The sequence below is a fragment of the Mchenga conophoros genome, linkage group LG5, assembly GCF_057382185.1.
Source record: "Mchenga conophoros isolate Kocher_MC1m ecotype Shallow Benthic linkage group LG5, M_conophoros_male_GT1.1, whole genome shotgun sequence".
NCBI classification, from domain to species: Eukaryota; Metazoa; Chordata; class Actinopteri; order Cichliformes; family Cichlidae; genus Mchenga; species Mchenga conophoros.
In genome coordinates, this window is record NC_140530.1 from 14,333,005 (window position 1) to 14,354,446 (window position 21,442).

At 39.9% G+C, this 21,442-nt stretch overlaps 1 protein-coding gene across 1 annotated transcript in view; it reads right to left on the bottom strand.

The window, feature by feature from the left end:
• Window positions 1–20,615, bottom strand: part of loxl2a (lysyl oxidase-like 2a) — a 26,410-nt gene extending 5,795 nt beyond the window's left edge. The window contains exons 1-8 of the mRNA XM_085273487.1: window positions 20,485–20,615; window positions 18,270–18,575; window positions 15,372–15,547; window positions 8,229–8,437; window positions 5,581–5,797; window positions 3,586–3,769; window positions 1,008–1,159; window positions 750–917 (exon numbers count right to left, since the gene is read on the bottom strand). Of these exons, the coding sequence (XP_085129613.1) occupies window positions 750–917; window positions 1,008–1,159; window positions 3,586–3,769; window positions 5,581–5,797; window positions 8,229–8,437; window positions 15,372–15,547; window positions 18,270–18,543 (1,380 nt within the window). The 5' untranslated portion in view covers window positions 18,544–18,575; window positions 20,485–20,615. The remainder of the gene's footprint in view (window positions 1–749; window positions 918–1,007; window positions 1,160–3,585; window positions 3,770–5,580; window positions 5,798–8,228; window positions 8,438–15,371; window positions 15,548–18,269; window positions 18,576–20,484) is intronic.
• Window positions 20,616–21,442: the final 827 nt, after the last annotated feature.

Below are 21,442 nucleotides of genomic sequence, written 5' to 3' on the forward strand. Positions count from 1 at the left end.
GTAAGCTCAGTGTCATTCTTTCCATCTGGTGGTGGGGTTTGCCTGGAGAAGCAGTTAAAAGTCAGACAGGAAAGAGGCTCTAGAGGGCCAGAGGTCCTGCTCTGTGATAGCAAAGAGTTAGTCATCTATTACTCTTAACACGATAACCCTTACGTAATGATAACTTACAGCTTTCGGTAATAAAGGGGACATGTTATTATAATGCCTGGACTGGACTAGATGACTTGGCATAGATAGGCACACTTTAGTCAGATAGCCCCCCTGCTGCTATAAATGCACCTCCCCATGATTCACACATATACTTTCCAGAAGATTTTAAACCACAAATGCAAAATGCTTTTAAACAGAAAAATAAAAAACCTAAGAGAGGTCTTAACACATCTCTCACATCATATTGTAAAGGGAGTTTGGGGTCTTCTTTAAAAATCAGGAAGGAAACGTAAGCAGGACAAGAGTAACGCTAGGAAGTAATGCCAGGGGCTTTACTGGTGGAGCGTCCACTAAACTTCAAACAAAATAAATCAAGCTCCTTCTCACCGCTTCCCTGCCCTCCTGTGCTCACTGTGTGCATTTGATGTTTGTAAGGAAGTGATGTCTTTCTTTTGCCCTCAGGGATCAATAAAGCTCAAGCTTATTAAAGTGAGAGTTAATGGTATTCACTGACTTTGAGCATGCTGAAAGTCTGTGCTGCAAAGATAAGCTCATTTTAAAAACGATTGGATGTAAGAGGGCTTAAAGGAAAACCTTACCTGAAAAGCATTGCTGGCAAAGCCCAAGCCCAGCTGTCTGCACACTACCATGGCCTCCATAGTCCCCCAGCTGTCACTGCACACCGTGCCCCACACCAAAGAGCCATTTCTCTCCCCCAGGACCTCCACACGGCCCTCATATGGGTTACGGCCGCCACTTAACCGAAGCTGAGGGAAGGGATATATACATTTAGGCATCTCCTGAACTGTTACACACACACAGTTTTTTGTTCTATATGGTAGACAGAGTTTACTCACTCTATTGTGGAAGCCCATGGCAGGAACATTACATTTGACTGCTGCATCTTCCTCATGGCTGCAGCCCAAAGAGTTAGGGTTGAAGTAGCACTCGGTCAGAGACTTTTCGAAACCGGAGCACTCCACCTCGTTCATGTGGACCGGTCCAATGCCTACAGGTACACATTAGGCACATTAACAAAGAGTACTGCTGTCATAAACTCCCTGCTGAGGTATTCATATTGTGTACATTACAGAGGAGAAAAGCTAGTTTCAGATTACTGGACAAAAGACGTGATCAATTTGGGTCACACAATGGTTTTTACAACCCTGTTTCCAAAAACGTTTGGATGAATTTACTGAAAATAGTAGATTATTGGATTTTGATCGTATTTTGAAAAATATAATTTTGTATTGAAATGGATTCCAGGAAAATATTTAGTTTTTGTTGTACCTGTCCCAACCTTTTAGTGACATGCTGTGCAATGTAAAACAAAACAGACAAAGAAACAAAACAACTCTTGGGAAATCACGACTAATGATGTTAATTAGCAACATGACTAAAATAAGTCCCCGGTCTGTGAAAGACCGCAGGACTTAGTATCATTAAAAAGCACTCTGGGGAGATGTCTGTTTGTATGGGGCAAGGCCAAAAACCAATATTAAATGTCTGTGTTCTTTGGACCGTTAACATTAAAAACAGACCCAGTTTTATAGTGGGAATTTGGAATTTCCGAAAGACAATGTGAGCAAATCCAGTGTTTAGATGGCACTTCAAATGCAAGTTTAAATTCTACCAGGCAAGGAAAGAACTTGAAAAAGATTCAGAATCGCATTTGCTTTGTCTGAGTCCAAGCTCATTTAAAATGGACTGAGATCAAGTGGAAAACTGTCCTGTGGGCAAACTAAAAACAACAGAAAAAGGAAAGGCCACCATCTGTAATGGTCTTGTGACACCTTACTGCACTTACTGTGAAGGCTCCATTAATGCTAAACAACACTTATAGATTATGGAGCAATGTTTGCTGACATTCGCATCTTTTTCAGAGAAGTTCTTCAATATTTTAGCAAGACAATGAAGATGTATTATTACATGTCCCTACAGAAAGAGTCCAGGTGCTAAATTTCAGTTTAGACATGTAACCTGATGGAAACGATAAAGGAGGCCTGAACTTGTTCAAACCTGTGATGCAACACAGCGATAAACATGCCTCTATTCTGTTTTTTTAAATTTACATTTTGCTGCTAATTTAAAATAATAATTTTTTTTAATAAAGCAATAAAATTCTCAAGTGAAACAGTTGACATGTTTTCTTTGCACTTCTTCAGTTTAAATCTATGGTTCGAATTGCATTCTGCTTTAAACGGCATCCTAACTTTTTGGGAACTAGAGCCGCAGGAAACACAAGCTTTTACTGCCAACTACTACAGACTAAAACAGCAGCTGTCTTACCTACCAGAGTGTTTTGTCTGTCCAAAGATATGTACTTATACTGCAAAGGAAACAAGCAGTCGCCTATGTCAAATGAAAATGAGACACGTAAGGCCTGTAAAAAATACAAATTCTCTCTCCACGTGGCACAGTTTCCACAATAACATGTGAGTGCTAACTTTATGCTGCTACTCTTCCCGTGAGATTGAGCAGGAATGTGATATAAGCTTGCAAAATAGTGACGGGGCGCCAATAGAGAGGTATAATTTAGTGGAACAGCAGGAACACAGTGCCATTGTAATCATGCAGCCAATATTAAGGTTTGACAAATGACTATAATCCGTGAAATCTATTTTATAATAACATGCATTTAAAAAATTACAAAATAGGATACATTTAGAAATTATTAAGCCCATCAATGCATAACACAAAACTGCTACACAAAGAGCGAAATCCTCTACCAGCTGAAAAAAGTAAATATGACATCCAGAAATTCTTCTTTTCATCCACTTCCCTCAATAGAGTAGAACAAATCCGGAAATCTACCAACATGCTTGTTTAGTCCACTTTGTTGACTTCTGAAAACAAACACAACAAGGTATTTCAAGAGTGTGTGGTGCCATCTTTGGATCCAGTGGTCAGCTCATAAAAAAACGAAAGAAAAAAAACGATCCCTCACATAACCTCGTATTTTCTCCAACAAAGAATTCCTTTTCTGTAACCCATAAAAACTGTTCTCTGTACTGGAACATTTTGTGCACGTTTCTGTTTTGCTATGAGAATCAGGCAGAGAAAAAGGCAACTGTTCCAGTGAACATGTGATTCTCATAAGGCTGTGGTATATTTCATTTCACAGAATCAGGTCTTGGGTCAATGTATAAACATGAATGTGCTGCTCGATACATTCCCTAATGCCTTGATGTGCTGACTTAAGGTCTAGACTGACTGAGGTGAGAAAAAAAACAGACTGATCAGATTTAAGGTGGAAGGTCTCCAGTCCCGAGTCCCACACCTTTCATTTTCACAGCTGGGAATGAGGTCTGGTCAGGCTGTATTTGGGCTCTTGCTGAGTAAAACAATTTAAAAAGAAAATAATTCTATACCTACAACTATAGTTGTGTACCACTATATGCATCAATAATATGCTAGTGACAAATCTGTGAGTACCTTGTCCCATTCGGGCGCCAGTCAGGGCCTCTTTGGCGCTGCCGAACCCCAGCTCTCGACACACCACGGTGGCAGTGCGAATGTTCCAGTTGTCGTCACACACTGTTCCCCACTCTCCATTCTTCAGGACTTCCACTCGCCCCTCACCTATCATGGCACCACCCCTTAGACGTACTAGGGGTTGCTATGGAAACAGTACAATAAAAAAGCTAAAATTAGTGGATATCTTACAGAGAATGACCTTAAGGATTATAATTGTTATTACATTTTGGAAGAAAACTAGAACAGTTTAATGGATGATTGGATGAATTCATTTATTTATTTTTTTAGCTTGAAAACACTAAGAGTGAGCCTGAAAAGTTTACAAAACTAGACCTTCTTAATGATCTCAGCATCCAGTGAAGCAACATGATGGTTGATTGGCTATTAATACCCAGTAAATGTTGTAATCCATTACTGGACTTCTATGTGAATACTGAACTATGTAGACAAACAAGAAATGTTTGTGCGTCTTATAATGCAGTGTAAACATGCAGCAGTATGCTCTATTTGTAAAGCAAACAGACTCTAAATTGAGCTTTCATGTCTCTCTTTTAAGATAAGTGAGTAACTGTGGCTAATCTAGAAGAAATACAAACATTTGCATTATGACAAATTTCAACTACAGACAGAGACATGTGACAACATAAACAAAACCTAAGTAAAGTTTATGATTTTTGTCCTGCAAAGAAGTCTTCCAGAAGCGATTAACCTTCAAAAAATATGTGTCACGGCGGGGTGCGCCGATGTGTGCGGAAACAGGACCCAAAAGCAGATGATGACGAGGAATAGTAATGATTAACAGAAAAGTGAACCTTTATTGCGATGACGGCAGGAAATGAACCAAGAGACCAAAGCAAACAGGCAAAACACTAAGAAACAAAACACTAAGCTGGCAAAACACTAAAGGTACTAAGACCAAAAACTATAACTATGACTGAGGTGGAAAATAAACAGGCTAAGACTATGACTATGACTATGACTGTAACTCTGGTGAGATAAACAGACGAACTGACAATGGCATGAAGAAAACAAAAGGCTTAAATACAGACATGAGGTGATCAGGGGAAGTGGCGACACATGGGGGAAAACAGCTGACAGACATAAACCTAATGACAGGACCAGGAGAGGAAAGCTAAATACAATGAACAAAGAACACATGACATTGTCAGAATAAAACAGGAAATGACAACACAACTTAACAGACCTAATACGTGATGAAATAAATAGAAAACCCCAAAACATAGAAAACCCAGGAACAATAACTGCCTAAACTAAAGGCAAATAGGAAATAACACAAACTAATAACATATCAAAAAATACAAAGAAAACTCAGAGTGCTGGGTCGGAGACCCAGCCTGTGACAATATGAAGCTGATGTGATTAAAGGTTAGGCTTTCAAACCTAAGAACACTGTACCATCTACAAAGCATGGTGGTGGTAGCCTCATCTCTCTGGGAATGTATTAGACTACCTCCAACAACAGCTAGATGGCTAAAAAAGTGGGCGCTCCAACAGGACAATGAGCCCAAACACACATCAAAACTCGTTTTGGATTGGACAAAACAAGCTAACATTAATAGCCAAGACATTCATGTCCATAACGAGGTGTAGTTATGGTGTAGTTATTTAATTATGTATGGTAGTTATGTGGTGACGTGTATATAAGAAATACTCCATGTACTACTACTTAGTCTAAGAAAACCAACTAAACACTACCCTTTTTTATGCCACATGATGTCCCACAGACAAATCTTTTCTCTTCGTAGAGTTTATAATAGACAGTGTCATGAACGTAGATCAGTATAAAGATGTCTTTCCTTTTACAATCCAACCAAGGCCAATTTTTGTACCTTGTTAAAAAAGCAAGTAATGTAATATGCACCATACACACATCAAGAATGAATGTTGACTTTTGAAACTAAGACTTTGTATAGTGTGTTTAATCTGACTAACCTCCACCCTGTAGGCTTTTCTGAACCCGATGCTGACGCTAGGAGCAAAGACCCGTCCAGGCACACAGCTGACCACTACAGGCATGCCCTTTCCACAGGTGCTGTTGCCTTTCTTCTCTATCTCTCGGCCCAGTTTACAATCAGAAAGGTCAGCCTCGTTGCCTGTGCAGTTGATAGAGAAGCCCCAGTAGTTCTTCTTTCGACGGCTGGCCAGCAATCTGAGAAAGAATCATAAAGTAAAACAAACTATTACAACATATAATGTCAAATTTTGGGTAATTTTGCATGATTTACGAACCATCTTAGAAAACACTTCATATTTATTCCTCTCTTTGGTTGAAGAATGACACATGCCAACATTTTTCCAACCACTGGTATTAGTTGATGCCAAAAGTAACAGATTTGTAACTTTCCAGGGTAAGGAACGTCATTATTGTTATGGTCCTGGGTCTTGGACTCAGCTTTTGAGGTTGCTCTGGACTCTTTGATTGTTGTATTCTTTTAGTGCATCTGACTTTGTTGTTTATAGTTCTTAATTTACGGTTTGTTGTTTGTTCTCCTACATGTCCAGTCGTCACTGTCTCATCTCTGTGCCCTGTCCTCTTTTCCCCAGTATTTGTTTACCTCCAATTTCCAGTCATGTTCCCATGTTTTTCTCTGTGTTTCATCCTTGGTCTTCCCAGTCCGTCATATCTCCTTAATATCCGTTCCAGTGTCAAGTTCACGTGTCTTAGTCTGAGTCTGTGTGCGAGTGTTACTTGCTGCTTTGCTTTGATAATCTCTTGTCTCGTGTGTTTGATGTTTGGTTCAGCTTCTCCTGTCTCGTTAGTTTTGCTTTTGTTGAGCTGTGTTCCCATTTGTCTCCACTCCTGTAATCACCCTCCCGTGTATTTGCTGTCTGCATCGCCCTCTGCTCGTTGTCGTGTTCTCCCTTATTGTGGGTGTTACTTTTGTCTGTTTGTTAGTTTAGCTTCTGTTCAGTTTGTAGTTAGCCTGCTTGTTTGTTCCACGTTCCGGTGTTGTTCTGCTTTTGTTTTTCAGTTCAAACCTCTGTTTGCCAAGTCCTTCATTACAGGTCCACTCCCTGCCTTTAGTAGACCCCAGACTATGGGATAATTATAGTCAATATTTATATTTATATTCACTACTATTGCTGTGTTCTGTCATACTGCTTAAAAGCTTAAAGTTGGATTGGGAGAACTATGAAAGAAGTGATGTGTGTAGTTAGCCTGCTTGTTTGTTCCACGTTCCGGTGTTGTTCTGCTTTTGTTTTTCAGTTCAAACCTCTGTTTGCCAAGTCCTTTTATTTGTATTCATATTAAAAGACAAATAAAAGATTTCACCATTCTTTCTTACACATTACTAAAATCATAAGCAGCTGTTTTGGGGAATGGACATTTTTATTTTTTAGTGAGAGGAATTCAGCAGTCTTCTCCTTTTTGCTGTGAAGCACAATGGGAGTATTGTGAAAATACCTTAACATTCCTATGACCCCAAACTTGAATGGAGGTAATCAACTAGGGGTCACTGAAGAAGCCAACAAGAGTGGACCCTGAAGCAGCATACCATGTAGTGAAACCAGCAGGAGCTTTATTTACAACCTTTTAGTCCTTAAACCTTGTTTAGAAGTTTAAATTTAAATTCAAGTTGGTATGAACATGAGGGCAATACACAGCCTTTTAAAGTGATGCCAAATTTAGATTGAGAGAGTGAATCATGTGAAACCACAGCAGAATCACATGTTTTACAACCACATCAGCTTTATCATCTCAAGTAATAAACAAAGTTAAACGCTGGTTTCATTTTCCATATATTTCCTTTGGTTGAAATGCATTACTATCAAATTAAATGATCATGATTTTCTTTGAATGAACGCCACCTTCTTTGCTTTGATCTTACCAGATCATTGATATCCTTACCCAGAAACATCAATGAGAAAATCCAGTTGCAGACCGGCTCGGCAGTACTTGTAAATATATTCTTGTGTCTTTCAGGTCTCGATTTCACAGATTTTTTGGCTTTAGATGCCAGCACACAGACTGGGAGAGAGATTTGCTCTTGTGATTGCTTTCTCATGTGCAGCAGCTACAAAACATCTGTATTCCGTTGTGTCAGACTGCATGTTGCCTGTGACACTTGAAAAGCTTTGTGATAAAACCACTGAGGCGGAAAAGATAGAGCCAGAAGAGCCACTGTTTCATAATGTACTGCACTCATCCTGCATATGCCAAAGCTTCCTCTGATGGTGTTTGGCTTCTTGTCAGGAATCTACAGGCCCGAGTGTGTTTACTCTGATAGAAAATGGATGAAGGCGTGAGTGACGGCCACAGTAAACAAACCTGGTTATTATGTAACGTTTCATAACATCAGGCTAAACATTCTTAAGTAAACTAGGCAGTAATAAAGTTTTATGTTTCCTGCCAGAAAATAATATGATATAGTTTATAAATGGATTGTTCAGCCTATAAGAATGTCTGGTTTGATGTTTTACACCAGTGTGAAATTGAAAGGATTCATATGTAGCGCCGCAATAACCTGCGCTGTATTTAGCCAGACTAAATGTTAAATGTTTAACTCAAGTCTAGTTTTTTCATTACATCTAGTTGAAATTGTTTAAACCCTAATGCTGACCCCAGCAACATTACTCACTTGTAGGGTCTGGTATTGAAGCGTTTCTCCCCAGGGAAGCCCTGCATGCCACAGATGACCCTGCTATTCATCTGGTTCCAATCCTCATTGCAGATCTGCCTCCACTTGCCTCCGTCTTTTACCTCCAGAAATCCCTCAGTAATGGGAATCCTTTTTCTGTGAGAATATGTGGCCCTGATTCTCACCTCTTCCACCTGTACCGTCAAGCCCTGACAAACAGAACAGAGATAATGTTTCATGGTCTCCTGTATATAACACATGTAAAAACACAGAGTATTATACTTTTAGTCCAATGGAAAAAAATGACCTCTGACTACAGTATGACTTTTTATTCAATTGAATATTGCAAGTTTTCCAGAATTTCTAATAAATTTGCAACAGATGGCTGTGGTCTATTGTAGATGGATAGGGGTGGGCAATTACTTTTCTCAATAGGCCACAAAAAACAAATACAAAACAAAACAAGAAAGAGTAGATGTAACAATTAGGCTCTAATTGTGGCCCCTTGGGAACACTAATTGCCCAGACTTGGATTCGCACATATTGGCAAGCTTAGCTTATATTTTCTATTTATTATATAAAGTTCCCATCAACTTGCGTAATGATATTTTTGCATAAGCCTCTTCACCACCCCACCATCAAGAGTGAATTCTGTTTCACTGACACACAGACAATGAGGAGAAAAACTAGTGTCTCTGCAAATGCACCATAATGTTAAGGTCTAAGTTAAACTCAGACCAACAGATGGCTTTAACTCTGTCTGATTATGGGTCTAGAAGTGGAGTCAAGTCCCCCCTTGACAGGAGAAATGCATCAGGTATTAGCAGTTATTCAAAACATCACAAGGCTCTGAGATCACTGTCTGTCAACAGAATGACTTGTGTGAGGCACACACTTCAATTCATAGTTTTGTCAAAACTGGCAAACAGTGTTTGGATTTCCTCAGAAAAAGCGCTGAAAGGGAATAGTTCATACGTGACAAGCTGCTGGGTCTTTTATCAATGTCACTATTCTCTGTCAGGAGCAAAGATGAAACAGGCAGAGCACAAAGGGATACATACAAGTCTTTTCCCTTTGGCCAAATCTGGAAGGAATGTAGGTCACATGTATTTTTAAAAGACCTCACATCTCATATTTCATAAGATATGAACATACTTGCGTGCGATACAAAGCAAGTATGACTGCAGAAGTATCAGAAAATGGGAAGCAGTGAAACAAAAAGTTTAAAATCCATGCAATCCATGACATTTTGTAAAATTCAATTTTAAGCAAGTTAAGGCTAAAGACAGAAGATAGGGCGAGCAAAAAGTGAGGTTGGAGAATGTGCAGAATAGCCCAAAGCTATCTACTGAGGGCTGTAAATGCCGGTCAGAGCGAAGGCCACCGGTGCTCACAATTAGCATCATGTGTGCCGATACAGCAAAGAATGGTACCCTTTGACCTAAGGGCTTTAGCAGCTACCTAATAACTCTGCCTTCCTTCATTTCTCTCCATGAGCCAAGTGCTGCCGTTTGTTCCTGACTGAGTGCGAAGTTGCACCGAGGGTGCCAAAAAGAGCCAAAACTCTGAGCTGCTCTGTGGTATGCTGAACTCAGTAATTTTATAACAGCCAGTTTCTTCAACATTGAAAAACCCCAACATTCAGGCATGTCTCCCAGAATATCAAATGTTTGCCCACAGGGTGGTTTCCTGAGATGGCGTCAGCCTCAGGGAATGTTCAAGGCTTCAGGGTCTTGCAGGGAAGGAGGAGCCTCCACTAACACTGCTTCAGCAGTGACCCTGGTCCTCCCTCTGACCGCAGTGGTTAGAGTGGGTAAAAACCACTCTTTCATGAGAAGATTCCTGCTGGCCATAGCATGACAGAGTGTTTTCCGTGTCTAGCAGGGGAAGGTGAGGAGACATGACTATGATCACGCAGCTGTCTCTCTCCAATTAAAATGTAATCATAGGATTTTAGATTGTTTTTTTAATTCATAATAAACAAAGAAAATAAAAGAACGTGCCACAACAAAAACAAAAAAGACCAAGTTCAATAAATAAATAGCCAAATAAATAAATAGTAAGAAAAATCACTCAGATATGATGTTATTAAGACACATCTGACCATTGTTGCATTTGGCTCGGAGGCAGGAAACTGGCCTTCTGAAAGTGTGAGCTGAAGAGAAAAGGACAGATATGCACAGCTGGGATCAGCCTGGGCGTCCCCCTAACTTAGCATAATCCTGTTTGGCCTAGGCCCAACTCGATACACTGGCCACAATTGAGCACTTTTTCAAAGAGAGCCAGAAATAAATAAATAAATTTCAGCACCTGTGTTGGAATAAGACAAACTGTTATGAGTTACACAGCTACAAAAATGCATTATCCCAATATAAATTTTATGTAATTCTTTCCAGAAAGTCAAAGAAAAACAGGAAACAACAACAACGAAGAAAAGAAATAAGTATATTTCCTAAAGTGTCAACATATTCCTGAAGTGCTCAGTAGGATTTATATTTTGATTTTATCTGAATCAGTGTGACGTGACAAACAGACCAGTCCAAATAGGTACTGGGTGAAAACTTTTCCTCCTACCGATTACATTGAGGTTAATACGAGCATTTCTACAAGGTTACCTCATCTCATTTCCCAACTTCCTGTAATGATTTACTCATTCTACAGCTTTTTTTAAAATCCAAAAATAATAATTCATATAGGGTTTTTTTGGCTTGTAAGTAACAACTGAAAAAAGTGAACATCCTTCCTTCAGATCTATTCGGTGCTAGTCTGTGAAGTGAGCTCTGTCCATTACTGAACTATTTCCAGCTGGGGAGCAGACTGTTTTTCTGACTGGGTCCCCTCTCAGAATGTAAATGTGTGGACATGAGCCTGTGGTCTAGCCGGTGACTAATGCTTCCACTACTGTGCACTTCTTTCACTTCAATCAGCTTTCCAGATCCTGCTGCACGTTCATCTACACGTGCCCAACTCATCCCCCGCCTGCCCCGCCCAACGGTACACAGCAAGTATGAATGCTAATCAGCCAAAGTTTAGTTGAAAAAGCAAAGGAACAGTACGGCTCTTTGAAACGACTTTTACATCTGCCCCACCTAACTTTCTGCCTCATTGGCCCCCCTTCTGTCTGACTGACTATAGCGAGTGTGTGTGTGTGTGGGGAAAGAAAGAGAGTGAGTTTCAGTGGTCACTGCATCTGGAATACCTATTAGAGTACACTTCTCCCACTGCGATAGGAAAAAAGAACACCCCCCCCCCCCCCCCATCTCAGAACCAACACACATGTTTACAGGTGTCTGTGCTGAATATAAAATATAGGAAATGAAACACAAGCATTTGATTGACTGTGGAACTATACTAATAAACTCCAGTCAAAGTGCTTTAATATAATAAAAAAACATTCAGTAGAAAACATATTTACTTGCTATCTTTGACAGAGTCAAATCAGAAGAGCCGATTCACTCTGTGTTTTCACTTAACGAATCTACAGCTGGCAAGTTTATCTTAGAATAAACACGCTTTCACGACTGTTTCACAGCTTGTTTCAGAACGATCTCATTTGTGTAAACTTTACAAAACAGACACTTAGATTGTGTTACATTCAAACGAGAGGCTCACATGAGTCAGCGAAATGTGCACGTGAAGTTCAAGAATAAATAATAAAAATCAGAACTGAAATGAGGCTCCAGCTGCTGAACATGTGTTAAATGTCTTGCACAGTTCTAGCTGCAAGAGAGAGACTGACTTCAGCCTTCTGACAGGCATCGACCTTTTCTCCCGTTGATCACTCATCTCCTCAAAAGCCTCTGCTATACATCATCCCGAATAGGCTTATCCTACTTTTGCTCGGGTTTCCTTCTTTTTGTCCTACAGCAGACTGTGTGAATAACTGAAATTCTCATGAGCCAGCCCCATCTCATCTGATGGAGTAAAGTGCAACCTCTACCCTTGTTACTTGTATAAAAGATCGGAAGGTTTTTAAGTGCCGCATTCTGTGATTAGAAAGGCTGGGTTTTGATTCTTGATGAAAGTGTTTGTTTGAAGTAAACATGATGAATAGTCTATTGGTCAACTACAGCTGCTCCTACAGCTACTCCTTCTTTTCAGGAAGTTAGAAGTTAATCTCTGCCCGCTGGACCATAGAGTAGAATCTGTTTATAATCATGTTCTGCAAGCAGTGGTGTGCGATTTCTTTATGTGAAAACTACTTAGAAAGAGATACATATAAAACCAAATCCATCTTACGTACATTTTCATTGGATTTTCCTTTTCGGTAGTGAAAGTCTGCATGATTATGTACCAAGTACACAGTAGTGCCAACTTCTTGGAAAACACAAAGTAAAGAACATCCTGCAATGACTCCTATGAATCCTTACCATGAACCAGGGGCATAATTTCCAGGGGGGTTAGGGGGGGTTATGACTCCCCCAATAATTAAACCCAACCAATATAACCCCTCCAATAAAATTATAAATTATCTTGCATAAACAGGCTGTTGATTTTCTTTACTCATTTCAGTTATTACCAGCAAAATAGTTGCATGTTTAATCATCTGGGAATTTACCCAGATTTATTTATTTAGACAGACATCTTGACCCCCCCCAATGTTCAGCACAAAGTTATGCCAATGTCATGAACCTATAATTATCTTCGTATGAGACATCACGATCTGTACTGTCCCATTCCCACATAAAAACCTGAACCTGGCAAAGCTTGTGTAATTATCACTACTAACTACAGATTAAACAAAGTCTTCTGACTGTAACCACTGTACTGTTAGAAAGATCTCTTCTGCAGGATGTTCCATCCGTGTGTGAAACAAACACATGCTAGTAGTAAACTGGCTGTGTTGGGTTAGACAGACAAAAGCAAAAGTATCCATCATGCACAATAAAACAGTTATTGTGTGTGTGTGTGTGTGCATTATATGCTGCATGCTAAAATAATTAATATTATAATGATTCAGTCACAGTGGAATGTTTGTTGTGTTATTGTTTCAGGAGCATTACATAACCAGCTAAGAATGGTTGCACTGGCAGACTGCAGCAAAGTGGTCCCGGCTTCCACAAATCAGAGCTTGGGAATATTTGAGGTTAACTGAGTTTGGACTGTCAACCTGTTTTTCAGCAAAGTTACTTGATATTTTGTAAATGCTACTTTTAGGATTTTATGTTTTTGACTGAAACTGCAAAAATACTAACTGGGCAACCCATGCCAGCAGCAGGACACATACTATTATTTGTAGTCAAAGCAGGACTTGATAGAGAGACAGACATTTTTGATAAAGTGTAACGCAATCTCAGGATTTTTTCCTCACAAAGACAATATTATTAATGTCTGTGGCAAATGTGTGCACTGTAGAGATGCACTATTTAATTTTATAAATCAAGACATTGCTTGCAGTGCTAGTGATGTAGTGATGCTAGTGATTCACGCTCACTTAAATTATTTAAAAATCAGCAGGCACGGCACCAAAACAGTGTTTATAAAAGGAGATGTAATGTCCTAGGAAACTCTTCACATTTCAGAGGAGTGTTCGTCATTTTGAAGGAAATATTCTTCATAGCATCCACATAGTTATAAAGAACACCGTGCTTCATTGGCCCTTACTTAGAATTTCCACACTGAACACAGAATGTCAATTCATGCTGTGAATAAACAGATTTCAGGAACAGTGCTGCTCTTTGCTGGTGTCAGTTCAAGTATAGTTCAGAGGTGTAGCTACACCTTTTTCCCATTCCTCTCTCCTGTGACTTAAAAGGCTTCAGCCAAACCAAGGAAACACTTAAGAGGGTGGGGGACTGAACTAAAGCAACACCCCAGAGGCCCTAAATACACAAGACACACAATAAACAAGATGTTGTGCTTATATATAAAACTTATATAAATAAGAGTATTGTTACTGTTGTAAGGTTCAACAGTCCATAATTAAACATTTCAGTTTCCCCTTTCTTCTTCTACTTTCAGCCCTCTTACATGACTGGACTAGACATTAACAAAACAAAGAAGGACTTAAGATGCTATCCTCGGGCGTGTTATCGCAACTAAATCCAGTGAAAAATCCAGTCCCTGTTCTGGCTGCTGTACAGAGTCCTGTAACGCAGCCAAGTCTACCACCCCACACGTAGTGTGAGCAAACAAAGAAACTGTACTCCGTCCAATTGCAAAGAACGTAAAGCACTAATTAAAGACTGCCAAATAAAACTCATCTCTATCAGTGTGGTCTTAAATAGGGAAACCTCATTATTAAAAGGAAGTTGCTTTCAGACAAGCCGAAGGAATGCTTTCCTCTAATAATCTCCCTCCCTTTCTCCTGTCACATGCACAAGCCCACACTGACTTTCCATCCAGTACTGAGGCATTTTCAGCAGCCAGGCTGGAAGGACTTCTTGGCGTCTGAGTCATCTTTGCAATCTCAGTGTGCAGAGTGGGGGTCTGGTGTGGGCAGTAATAGACTAATAGTGTCCTGACAAAGTCATTAGTATAACATGTAACAGACAGCTAAATATTTTAGCTTACTCATGGATCATTTCAGTTGCATGATGCCATAGCAGACGTGACTTCTTGCACAGAAGGGCTTACCTCAGTGTATCCTTTTAATCCAAACTCTTCAAATGAGGCATTTGGAAGTTGGTGTTTGCTTAGCATAATCACAGTATAACACAGTGTTTGAAACATGGGGATTTACCTGTTACTATTTTAAAATTCAAATGAAAAACGTATATATTTGTTCTTAGATTGTAATTAGTTGTTACTAATCATTTAAAAAAACAATGCTACACCAATAAGTAAGCGTCGTATATTCTTTAGCTTCTTAAACCTTTTTAATATTATGTTACACCTTCTTTCAACAGTTCAGCTGCTTTAAAAAAAGAAACTTGGAGCCATTTGAAGCAATAAATTATGATAAGGTTTTCTTTCATCCCAAGCCTAACCTGATGTAACCTGAACTGATGCAGAACATCATTTCAGGTTTCATGTCTGTGCTTTAACCATGTGTGCATTCTACCAAAGTGTTAGTGATACTGCAATCAAGTTACACTAGCCTTTTTTAACATTTGTGAAAGATTTTATGCAAATATGCACATATTAATTGTACTGCAATTGTACCATATGCATGTATTTTGATTGTCAATATGTTGGTCCTACCTCCTGGCTGTTGGCCTGGTTCCGAATGAACTTGAATCCTGGAATGCGCTTCGAACTGCACACCACGCCGACATCTTCTGAATGTTTGCAGTCGGATACTCCGAAGCCATTGGACTCACAATGAGCCAGACTCTTTTCGCTACCTGTGCAGTGCACGTTGTCTAGCCAGATACGACCTGGAACAAACAGAAACAGAAACACACTAATGGATGTGTGTTCAGATGTTGATTCACTTTGCCCACGATGGCTTTTCTTGGATGGTAGGGATGACGGTGCTTTTGAAGGAATTTTATTTATTTTTTATAAAAAACAAGTATTCAGCTTATCACAGGCCAACATTATCTCGTGACAGGCTGATGTGAAAATCTTTAACAGATCAGAACACAGAGAAAGATGCTTGGCGGTATTTAGAAATGGTGTCATCACATAATTAGTCCAAAAGAGCAGTTCCAACTAAATTGTCAACAATACTGTCAGCCGTGTCTGCAGCACATATAAGAGTATCGCAGTTGAGCAGACAATGGTGCACAGTCAAGATCATTTTTTTAAGTACATTTATAAAAAATATTAAACAATAACACTATATTTTCCCTTTAACATACATACTATATGTGTATACTGCAGCAAGTACAAAAGATTATCTGCCATTCGTCTTGGCTTTCATATTTTGTTCACCTAATCATTAACTGTTTTTCCAACCAATTAATATACAAACAATCAATCATAACATAATCATTATTTGTTTTAGAATATGTTGTTATACTCTGACTGTTTGCAACTATTATGTCTGCTTCATCCTGAGCCACAATTTCTCCTAACCCTGAGTTTTCACTAGCTTTCCCTCACATGGGTCAACCTCATTTAAAAAAAATGCAAATGAAAGAATGTCTTAAATGTTATACCCTGACAGGCGTTGTAAATCATGCCCTATTGGCTTCTGTTCTAGCATGTCCACTGAAGTCTAGCCGTAGACACAGTAAACCTGCTCACGTGGAGATGTGTTTGGTCTCTGACATAACCTGGTGCATTTTTTCAGCCAAAAACCTGCCTAATAAATGTTGTCATGGCTGAAGGGAATCATCTGTTGTCCAGCTGGCTGTTCTGAATCAGCCGTGAGGGAAACCACCAACTCATTATTCTGGCAGTCTCAACATGTTGCAAGGGAACATCCTGATCATACCAAGAAAGTGACTGGATATAATGGTCACGTAGCTTCCTCCTGGCATAGAAGTGATTACCCCTGGATCGTCGTTATAATAAGAGCCAAGCACTCTGGTTCTGGAATACAGCAGAGGGAGAACCCGCTCAGTCTCAGCAAACCTTTATCTAAGCAAATACTCAGCATTGCCAGCTGTTCTAAGCCTAGACTACATTGGTAGGAACATCATTTGCAGGCCTTATGGGGATTTAACAAGCACTGAAAAAAACAGAGAGGACAGTCTACATGGGGCTATAAATGTATAAATTAAGCCTTCATTAGCACTTTATGTCAATATCATAGCCAAAGAGCTCAAAACAAACCTAAAGGGATTTGCATAACATGGATTAAATGGATTTTGTAGAAAATTTAAATCATAGCCAAAACCTTTGTAACATTTGCACACTGTCTTTTTCCCCCTTTTTTGGGGGGCGGGGAGGAGGAGGGGGGCACACTGGGATTGCAAACAGCATTTGTGCAACAGCAGCAGCTGGGGATATGATTTGATTTGCCTCCTTGCAGGAAAAACGCTCATCCAAGTAGGATGTCCTTATAACTGTTTGGTTGCTTTCAACAGCACATTAGTCATCACGATGGGAAACTTGAAATCCTCTTGATCACTTTTATAGCCATCTGTCTCCACCAAAACAAAAAAACCCAGATAAAGCTAGTTTCCATATAAACACATGTGAGAATACGTCTTTTTAAAGTGATTCCACTGCAAATTTGACATCCACTCAGGAAAACAGGGACCCCCTTCTCTTTTTGACCAACACAAAGATCATTTTATTTCAGATTGTGCAACTTTTTATATCAGTGCAAAATATAATTTGCAGCTTTCCTATTCATAACTGCCATTTCACTGAGTTTGTAAAACATTTGAGGGGCACACCCTTCCCAAAGCCAAGTCCCAGAGGACATCATCTTTATATAGCGAACCACTGCTAAAATGGAGCCCAAACAACTGCTTCACACAGGATGCACACACAGCTATATAGTACAAGCTATTTGTTAAATGCTTCCTATAAAACACTATAGGTATATAATAGTATATGCATAAAACTGCAAAACACTTGAATTGAAATTTCCATAATGACAGCAATGCTGTGAAAAGTTAACCTAACTGTTGAAGTGGCTCACTGAGTGAAGACATGCTTTGGCAGCTCTAAATGAACTCTTTAATAAGAGTTCTTTAATAAGAGTTCATTTAGCGCTATACATACATTCACCTCCAGCAGCTAACACATTTACAGAGCTGGGAATCTTGTTAGTATTTTTACTGCTATGGTGGAAATCATAAGATACAAAGGCTATAAAAGAGGAGATGAGATTACGTCTGTGTATGCGTCTGGTTAACGCTCCAAATCTTTCCAGTCTTTCCTTCTTCCAGTGCTCTGAACTGATTGGTGTGTCTCAGTTCTCCTCTGATGGGAAAACCAGTACCTCAGGGTATAAGCATTTAGACAAGGGGAAACCTGTCTTTCATGGAAATTATGAAACTGCATGTAGTGATAGGTTATTTCTGAGTAGATGTGGTTGAGTAGCTCAGGGATGCTCAGATTATTTCACTATAACTTGCACCTCACTTTCTGCACCAATCTGAAGTCGAACTTTGGAGGGTTTTGATTAGATGAAGTTGTAGATGGTTGTCCTGGTGACTAACACACACATCTCATTAACTTAGTGCGTTTTTTTCTTACCTTCCCCTTTTCCGTACTTGGCTGAGGGCAACCAGGACTCGGCACCCGTGAAGCCCAGCTCTCTGCATACCACTTGGGCAGCATAGATGGAGAAGTCATCATCGCACACCGTCCCCCACTCTCCATTGTAAAAGACTTCGACCCGACCCTCGTAGTGTTTCTTCTTCTCCCCGGCTAGACGTAGCTGGATCACAGGCTGGTTAGAGTCTGACTGGGCGCTGGATGGCACCAGCAAGGTGTGAAGGAGACAGCAGAAAACAGCCAGGAGCAGCATGATGCAGAATGATGAGGGAAAAGACTAATACCCTAAAGAGAGATACAAAGAGACAAAGAACTGTGACCATCGGCTGTATAACACTGCAATAAAGTGTGTTTTTGGCATTTTTATAAGTGGCTTTTCTCAATTCCAAGGATTTAACCTGGAGAGTTATCTGAAGACAGGCTGAGGAAGACAGTCTTTTGTGGCATGTGGTAGTTCAGTTTATTTGAGAGTAAGCGGTATCTGTATAAAATGCTGAGCTTGGTTTGGCTCTCATATTAGGCTTCAAGAGAACTGACACTAGAAACTTTGCAACCGCAAGTATAGTAAAAGAAATTACCACAATTTCACAGTATATTAAGCAAACGTATGGACACGACTGCCAAAAAAAGGGAAATTTGGGGAAAATCTGGGAAAGAACATAGGTTAGGTGGCAAGAATTTCTCTCTCCATTGTCTGACAGCCTAATGGAGAGCAAATGTGGGCTCCTCCAGGGAGGGGGCTGCCCGTCTTATTTATTTGCTGATCTATGCCTGGAGGCCAAGGTAAACTCTCTGAACCTGTATTCACAAAGAAAGTTGACTCCATGTGCATCATTATTTCATGGCAAACCATGAATGTCTCAATGTTGGGACAATGAGCCCTGAGGGAGTAAAGGGAGGGATGGAGGAGAGGGAACGTTAGGACACCTTCACATCATCCTGTTCTGAATAGCAAGGGAGGAGATTTGGGAGGAGATTTGGGAGGGGATTTGGGAGCAGGGGGGGGGGGGGGGGGGTATTCCTGTGTTGACGTCATGGTAACCAAACAAACTTCAGACTTGAAAAACCTCCTCTGGAGTACACAGCCTATAAATTATCAGACTGTGAAGCATATGTTTCGCGATACGGAAACATCTGGTCAATCTCCCCGTGAAATGAACATAGGTTCAGCATGAGTACGGAGACACTTTAATTTGGCTTTTCAGTATTCAGTCTTGTACTTTATTAAACCAAGGGAGTGAAAAAGCGCACTGTAATGGTTTTAAATCAGTCAGTCAGAGTCTGAGTGAATTTCTGAACAGCTGTGCGTGCACAAACTATACTCCAACCAGCACGTGTACAATTATGGTGTATTTAAAATGGTAAATGGCCTGTATTTGTATAGCGTTTTACTATACTCATGGATTTTGTATTTAATATAAAATTTAATACAAAATCCATGAGTAAAAAATACTTCTAAATAAATACTTCTACATATTGCATGTCATAGGCAACACTTCTGTAGACACACCCATATGTTACAGAAGAATCTACTCTTAACAGTTAAAACTTGTGGTCCCAGAAAGGTGGTGATTGGACATTTTTACATCATATGCTGTGTCATGCAAAGCTTAAAACGTGTAGTTGCAAAGAAACAATAGGATCAAACAATAATTAAATACTGCTTGCCCTTTAAAATAGGAATTCTCAAATCCTACATACTTTTATTGCCTTTTCAGGCAAAATCAGGGCTCTTGTGCTGTCTGTTGTTCATCTGAATTAGTCACCGATAAAGAGATATTAAGCCCTGACCAGAGTGAAGAAAGATCGACTACAAAATCGGTAGGTGTTGAAGGGTCCTTAGCACAGCTGTCTACTGTCATCACCAGAGTTAGCATGCATGATAAAAGTTTGTTACTAGCAGGACTGTAGTTCGTGTTCTGATACAGCAAACCCCAGCGCGCTTCGACACATAAATAGGGAAAAAGAAAAAACACTTGATATAAAATACATTTTCAATGAATATAAAAGAGACAGAACATGCAAATATAAACCCTGCCAGGTTTTTAAGTTTCCGAAGAGAGAACCCATTAGGCAAAACTCGGTCTGAACAAAGTGTGATATCTCAAAGTTTCACACATTCATGCACGTGCCAAACAACATCCAGTCGGACAGCAGGAGGGAGGGAGGCTGTCTCCAAAGTGAAAGGACTTACTCTGACAGACGGAGGACAGTCAGCACAGTCTTTTGAGGACGCTGAGGTTTCCAACCTGTCTTACAGGATGGCATGTGAAGCAGGGGCTCTTTGTCCCTTTAGTACTCTGCGGGCCGTTTCCTCTGCTCCCCTCACAGCTGGCAGCGCGCGCCCGTCCCACTCTTCACAAACTCAGCAGCCAATGGGAGGGTGCCTCAGCATCCTAAACCCGCCCCCCTCAGACCCGATTACCGAAGTTACAAAATCTAAGGGTCCTGGTCTCTTTGTATCTGGAAATGACTGAGTATTTTTTTTACTCGTTCTAGGAGTTTTAAATGGTAGTTGCCCTGCGTTATAATATTAGTTAAGATGGTTTTGTCAATTCATGCCTTCTATGATTGACTAATTTTCTCCAACGTATTGTTCAACATGCCAAAGTAAGAGAAAAGCAGAAAACTGTCAATAAAGGGACATATAACTGATAATGATGATGATTTCCTCCTATTTTTCGCCGTTGAACACATCTGGTGTTGTCCACTTAATAATGATCTTGACTGCGAGAAAGTGAAATGGCTGGTCAATTAGAATAAAGGGGGTGGTGCTGAGTTTCTGCTTCTACTGGGCTTTCCAAATTTTTTTTTATACCTTGATTAGACAGGACAGTGTGGAAATAGAGGCTGGTTGACTTAAGATAGAGGAAAATGACATGTCAAGCAAGCTCTTTCACACCTGGAACATTTTGGTTATTTGGTATGTGCCTTAACCGTGAGGGTATCCCAGCACACTGGTGTTAAGGACACCATCATGTGGAAAGAATGTGTAGTAAAAAAGACTGAAGTGCCAGGCTTGGAACAGGCCAGCTTGATAAGGTATGTATGTACTGTTGGCCTATGCAAGAAGTGTAATTCAGAATAAAAAGCAAGTCTTCATATCAGTCATCACCAGATGTCAGATACTAAAAATTATAGTATGTTGATCA